Source organism: Emydura macquarii, unplaced genomic scaffold (assembly GCF_026122565.2).
Source record: "Emydura macquarii macquarii isolate MOO-44397 ecotype Brisbane River unplaced genomic scaffold, CSIRO-AGI_Emac_v2 contig_2325, whole genome shotgun sequence".
Classification (NCBI taxonomy): domain Eukaryota; kingdom Metazoa; phylum Chordata; order Testudines; family Chelidae; genus Emydura; species Emydura macquarii.
The window spans coordinates 413,103-420,032 of record NW_027132462.1 but is presented as its reverse complement, the minus strand read 5'-3'; the positions used below and the strand labels follow the sequence as shown (position 1 = coordinate 420,032).

Sequence of the window (6,930 nt, the reverse complement as noted above, 5' to 3'; positions counted from 1 at the left end):
ACCCATCTTTAGAAGCCACAGGACGACTCCAGTTGAAGTCACTGGAGGCTCATGACTGGTGAAAATCAGGCCTTATTGATATCCACCATGCCAACGACACTGGGCATATTCTGCAGCTTTTCTCATGGCCCCTGGGTGTTTAACCAGAGACGGGACAGTGACAGGTCATGGACAATGGGACAAAACATCCACGTTCCTTCTGCGTACTGACTGTATCAACAGCAATTCTGAGGTCTGAGCAGACACCCATACAGGTCTTTAGGCAATAACATCCTACCAATCCCCTGGTTCTAAACAAAGACAGTCACTATGTTAATGCTGCTCACTGCCTTGGTCCCAGTACCCTCGTGCGCTGTCCTCCCTTAGGAGTTAGCAAGGGAGATCAGTAGCTCAGGTCCTCTCAGATGTACCTGAAGGGGGGGTCCAAAAAGAATGGAGCTAGGTAGATCTCAATGGTGCCAGATGATAGTGTTAGAAATAATCAAAAAGTTTGTCCTGGGGGCAGATTGGGGAGACGGAACCCTTTATTGTCTGCTCGTTTTCCTCGACGCTGGGAATGAGCAGGGAATGGCTAAATTGTCCAGGTTTTAACTCTTTACTTTCCTACAGACAGAACTAGGAACAATAGTCTAAATTTGCAGTGGGGTCTAGGTTGTATATTAGGAAAAACGTTTTCCCTAGGAGGGTGGTGAAGCACTGGAATAGGTTATCAGGGACGTGGTGGAGTCTCCGTCCTTAGAAGTTTTATGGCCTGGCTTGATAAAACCCTGGCTGGGATAATTTAGTTGGGGTAGGTCCTGCCTTGAGCAGTGGCCTATACTAGATGACCTCCTGTGGTCCCTTCCAAACCTAATCTTCTATGATTCTATGTAACTCTCGAGGATGGAATAAATGGCTGTGTTTTTCAACTCCCCTGTCACCAGCTCTGGATCCAGATGATGAACTGACCCTTCACTTGACGAACACCCTGATTATCCTTGCACGAATGGGTTTGGTTTTCACGCTGTACACGATTGGGTTCATCAGGGGAGGAACCAGCAAATACACATGGGCCATGACAATCTGCACCAAGGGAGAAAAGTTCTTACTGTATCTGTATATCACAGACAAGCTAATTGACGGCATGTAAAAGAGCAGCATGACGCAGACGTGGGAGACGCAGGTGTTCAGGGCCTTGAGGCGCGCCGTGTGGGAAGCGATGCTCAGTACTGTTTTGAGGATCATCACATAGGATAGGAGGATGAGAAGCAAGTCGAATCCCACTGAAGAGACTGCTAAAAAGAAGCTATAGGTGATGTTGCCTCTGATATCCGAACAAGCCATCTTCATGACCTCCTGCTGCAGGCAGTAGGAATGGGAGAGGATGTTGGCTTGACAGTATCGGTACTGTTTCAGGAGAATGGGGAGTGGGAATATTAACCCCACCCCTCTTAACAGAGACACCAGTCCCATCTTGGCTATTCTGGGTGGGGTTAAGATGGAAGCATATCTCAGTGGGTTACAGATCGCAACCAAACGGTCAAAGGCCATCGACAAGAGCACGGAGGATTCAGTGAATGAAAGCAAGCTGATGAAGAACACCTGGGCAAAACAAGCATCATGGCTGATCTCCCTAGAGTTAAACCAGAATATACCCAGTGTTGTCGGCATGGTGGATATGGATAAGCCAAGGTCTGTAACGGCCAGCATGGAAAGAAAAATGTACATGGGCTCATGGAGACTTGAATCTGTTTTTATAATGAATAGAATGACTGAATTTCCTAATATGGAAATAATGTACATTAAGCAGAAGGGGATAGAAATCCAGACATGGACGTCTTCCTGCCCAGGTATTCCAGTGAGAAGGAAAACAACAGGTTGGAATTTGGTGTCATTAACAGCTGACATGATGCACAGGGCACGTCTGAGGTGTTTTGAACGTTATTTCCTGAAAGGAAAAATAAGAGGAGACTTGATGATATTGAAAGAGACATCATTCTGCTCTCAGTGCATATCTACAGAGTTCCAGGAGGTCAGGGAAGATCAGCAAATATATAGTCTTGGATTTACACCACTGAAAGGAAAATAGGCATTGCCGGACTGGATAAGACCCACAGTCGACCTTGCCCAGTATCCACTCGCCAGTACCAGATGCTTCAGAGGAAGGTAGAAGAAGCCTTGCAATAGAGAGCTGTGAGATAACCTACTCCCAGAGGAAGTTTCGTCCTGACATGAACTATTTAGAGAATGTTTATGGTGTAAGTCAGGAAAGTTGATAGCTCTTACAAGACTTTAAAAAAAAATCTCACTACTGTAATTGGCCAGGTTCTGAGTGCAGGAAGATTGACTTCAACAGCGACACTCCAAATTTACATGTGTAAATTTGATCAGAATCAGGCTCTACTAACTTTCACTTAACAAATGCTCCTGATGATACACTCTGACCCCCAAGAATCCCTCCAAGAAAAGCTAGCAAGTGTAGATTGAATCCAGATAGGTACATCATCCTTCTCTTTTTCCTCACAGGACTCCCATCATCTCCCCAGACAAGGTTTCTGTAGATATTTCACATGTTTCAAACTAATATAGTCAGTTACTTTATTTCGGCAGGAGAAGGGTTCGTTTCTTCACTCATACTTGTGTAAGAGATGATGTGAGTAAATTACATACAACCAATATATAATCTCCTTTCCTAAAACTCATCTTTGTTCTTCGCTGAAACACAGACCAGGGGTTCTGATGTCTCTTTTTTTTGTGTGTGTGTGGAAAGTCCCATGCAAGTATTGCACTTATTGTGTTCATGACCCTTAATGTAAAAAAGCTTCTGGTATACAGCAGTGTGCGAATTCCTTCAGCCATACTCGTGTAACTGGTGATGAGCTATTATAATCCCTTTTCCTGCACCTCTTCTCTACTCTTTCCTGAAACACAGACCAGTGGTCTGTTGTCTCATGACTTTTATGAAAGTCTCACGCAAGTATTGCAGAGTTATTGTGTGCATGACTCTGCATGTAAGTGTGAGAAACAGCTTCTGGTCTGTTACCAGGAGATAATATCATCAAACTGCTCACTGAACAAGGAGTTAATAGCACAAATTCATTGCAAAGAGTGTTTGGAATACCTCTGAAATACTTTTTAAAGCAAAGGCCACCATGTAGTAAAGTTACACCTGTTCCTTCCTGTACAGATTCCAACAACTCTGCTGCTGGCTTTCAATAGACATCCATGTGATGAGAGTTTGGTTTTTAATAATCGTATTACGATGAAAAGTTTTGGCATAACATGTATAGCACTATACTTTATCACACACATGTAAACCCATTCTTTTCCCTTAGATCTTCTTTCAGTGTTGATATCTCAGGCTAGAGGAGGACCTAAAACATAATATGGATCATCTGGATTTCTTGAGAACTTGAAAAGATTGCAGACTCTCAGCCCTCATTCATTCACTTGTCAGCAAACAAAAAACGGGGAAATCCTCTGCAACTAGTAGCTCCTCTATCCTTGGGTCAATAGCTGACTGGTTCCCCTTAGCGTCTGTGATGTCAGTCTGCAACCTTTGTCTAGAATGGGATCAGAATCTACAACATACTTTCTCTGGGCTCTCACTCTCTAGTACACTGGTTTTCAACCTTTTTCATTTCCAGACCCTTACAAAGTTTAAAATGAAGGTGTGAATACCTCTTGAAATCTGCAAACCCCTAGGCGTCCATGTACCACAGCTTGAAAACCACTGGTCTAGGACAGAGTAAATCCAGCACCTGTTACACTGCTACAATGGGTTAAATATCGGGATATGACCAGTATGGCTAGTCTTAGTTCAAGAGCAGTCTCCTGGAAAACACGCAGGAAGGGAAACAATAGCTAAAGAAAAGCCATCTCTCACTAAACACTTCAGGATGTTAAGAGACAACCTCTGAAATGTAGGCTGTGAAGGCCTCATTTCCAGGCTCCAGCCAAGTTACACAGCTTGTTCTTCCAGTGCTGGGAGTCTATCCAGAGGCGGGGTAGCTGGTGCTGAGAAGCTCCTCAGACACAGATACATAAAGACAGGAAGAACTTGAGATGCTAGTAAATAAATACAACTGTGACATAGTTGGCATGACAGAGACTTCGTTGGATAATAAACATGACTGTTATATTGGTGTAGTAGGGTGCAGCTTGCTCAGGAGGGACAGGCAGGGAAAAAAGGGAGGGGATGTTGCCTTATATATTAAAAATGTATACACTTGAACTGAGGGTAAGATGGAAATGGAAGACAGGCTTGTTGAAAGTCTCTGAGTAAGGATAAAAGAGGCAAAAAACAAGGGTGATGTCATGGTATCGGTCTACTGCAGAGCACCATACCAGGAAGAAAAAGTGGATGATGCTTTTTTTAAACAACTAACAAAATCATCCAAAGCACAAGACTTGATGGTAATGGGGCCTTCAACTACACGGATAATAACTTCTCAGAAAATAATACAGCAGGACACAGACTGTCTAACAAGTTCTTGGAATGTATTGGAGACATTATTTTGTTTCAGAAGGTAGAGAAAACTACTAAGGGAGAGGCTGTCCTGGATTTGATTTCAACAAACAGGGAGGAACTGGTTGAGAATTTGAAAGTGGAAGGCAGCTTGGGCGAAAGCGATCAGGAAATGATAGAGTTCATGATTCTAAGGAACGGTAGGAGGGAAAACAGCAAAATAAAGACAATGGATTTCAAGAAGGCAGACTAGCAAACTCAGGGAGTTGGTAGGTAAGATCCCATTGTTAAGCAAGTCTAAGAGAAAAAACAACTGAAGACAGCTGGCAGTTTGTCAAAGAGACATTATTAAGGGCACAAAAACAAACTATCCCACTACATAAGAAAGATAGGAAGTATGGCAAGAGACCACCCTGGCTTAACCAGCAGATCTTAAGTGATCTAAAAGTCAAAAAAGTCCTACAAAAAGTGGAAACTAGGTCAAATTACAAAGGATGAATATAAACAAATAACACAGGTATGCAGGAGGAAATTAGAAAGTCCAGGGCACAAAATGTAATTAAACAAGCTAGAGACAAAAAAGGTAACACAAAAACATTCTACAAATAAATTAGAAGCAAAAGGAAGACCAATGACAAGGTAGGTTTGTTACTCAATGAAGGGGGAAAAACAATAACAGAAAAGGCGGATATGACAAAGGTGCTCAATGACTTCTTCTCCTTTTCGGTTTTCACCAAGAAGGTGGGTGGCAATTGGATGTCTAACTTAGTGAATGGCAGTGAAAATAAGGCAGGATCAGAAGCTAAAATTAGAGAAAGTCCAGAGAAGACCAACAAAAATGATTAAAGGTCTAGAAAACATGACCTATGAGGCAAGACTGAAAGAAGTGGGTTTGTTGGCTTAAACTGTAACAAGGGAGGTTTAGGTTGGACATTAGGAAAAACTTCCTAACTGTCAGGGTGGTTAATCACTGGAAAAAATTGCCTAGGGAGGTTGTGAAACCTCCATCATTGGAGATTTTTAGAGCAGGTTAAACAAACACCTGTCAGGGATGGTTTAGATATGACTTAGTCCTGCCATGAGTGCAGGGGACTGGACTAGATGACCTCTCGAGGCCCTTTCCAGCCCTATGATTCTATGAATCTAGATGCAGACTGTCATTTTAAAAGTCTTTCATTCTCTCGTGTGAAGCTTTATTCCTACAGTTCAAATTCAACAATAGTTTGGTTCAGGAAGGCTGGCTGGTCACTCCCCACCACAGGTCACAGCCTCCCAAATGGAAAAACCAGAGAGATGGAAGCAGTGTGTTTTTGCCCAAGGCCCAGTTTGAGGGCACTTGGAGACTAGAGAGGGAGCAGAGATGTAACTTTGAGTGGTTTTTAAAGGGCAGAGATGCTGGAGCCCTCATCCAGTCAGGAAACAGAAATATTCCAATTGCCTTATATGACCTTTTACCGCAAAGCAACACAGCTCTGCATTCCTGCGTTCACAGTCCAGTCAGAGAATACAAGTTTTGTACATGGATTTGCTCATTAAATTACCAGCAGCAAATAAACCTTAGGTGATTTGGGAACTACCACTGATATTGCATGGGCTCTTCTCTGGGCAGGAGAATAACCCGTGCAGCTCTGGAAATGGGACCCGTTGAGAAATCCTGACTCAGGGCATCGAGGTTTTCACACTCCGAGCTTCCTTTGAATCTGGGGTTTCTATGTCCCTGGAATGATTCCCCATAGACCAAGGGTACATGGAGTGGAGGGTTCCCCAGCTACCTAGTGCTGTCTGCTCTCCAGCCCCTGTCATTGAGTCACACCCACAGCCCAGCAGAGCCAGCTGCCGCTGCACAGAACATCTGCCCATCACTACAGCTGTCAGCCTTTACCCTCCCCTTGGAGTTTGAAAGTTTAAAGACACAGAAACCTGCCAACGTACCCAATGCCTGCGAGAAGGAGAGCAGCTGCCAACAGAGATCTGCACCCTAACGGAGAAGGAGTCAGCAGAGAGCTTGCACAGGCAGCAGGCAGTGTCTGCTCAGACAGGCTGCAACTGTCCTTATGAAGCATGTTTGCCCATTTCCTTGGGGGCCACTTGGCCACCTGGGACCCTCGGCTGATTGCTTCAGTGTGTGCCAGCTTTAACCCCGTCATGGCCAATGGCAAACTGCAGGAAGCCCAGTCACAGGGGATGCTCGGTGATGCCACCAAACTGTCCAGCAGCACACGCCCTGCTTCAGGCTCTATTCCTGCAATCCATGCTGTCAGCGCTGTGCGTACGGCTCAGAGCAGTCACAGGGCTCCCTTGAGGGTGTCCAACTGGTACGATGATGCTGTTACAGCTGTAATCTTGCTGCAATACAGTAAATCAGACTAATAATAGTTACGTAGGGTCAGATTTCTCCCCACCAGCCCCCTTTCCTGCATTGCAAACCCAGGGTGCAGGATGAGGAAGGAAAATTCCACACAGCTCCTACCTGGAAATTTCCC

General features: G+C 44.3%; 1 protein-coding gene across 1 annotated transcript; it reads right to left on the bottom strand.

Moving 5' to 3' along the window:
• Positions 1-951: 951 nt before the first annotated feature.
• On the bottom strand, positions 952-6,478 carry LOC137161589 (olfactory receptor 51G2-like). The gene is made up of 2 exons (XM_067560972.1): positions 6,380-6,478; positions 952-1,927 (listed from the first exon to the last, which is right to left on the bottom strand). Exon 2 carries the CDS (start codon positions 1,885-1,887, stop codon positions 952-954), a length of 936 nt encoding a protein of 311 aa, XP_067417073.1. The 5' UTR covers positions 1,888-1,927; positions 6,380-6,478.
• Between the last annotated feature and the right edge of the window lie 452 nt (positions 6,479-6,930).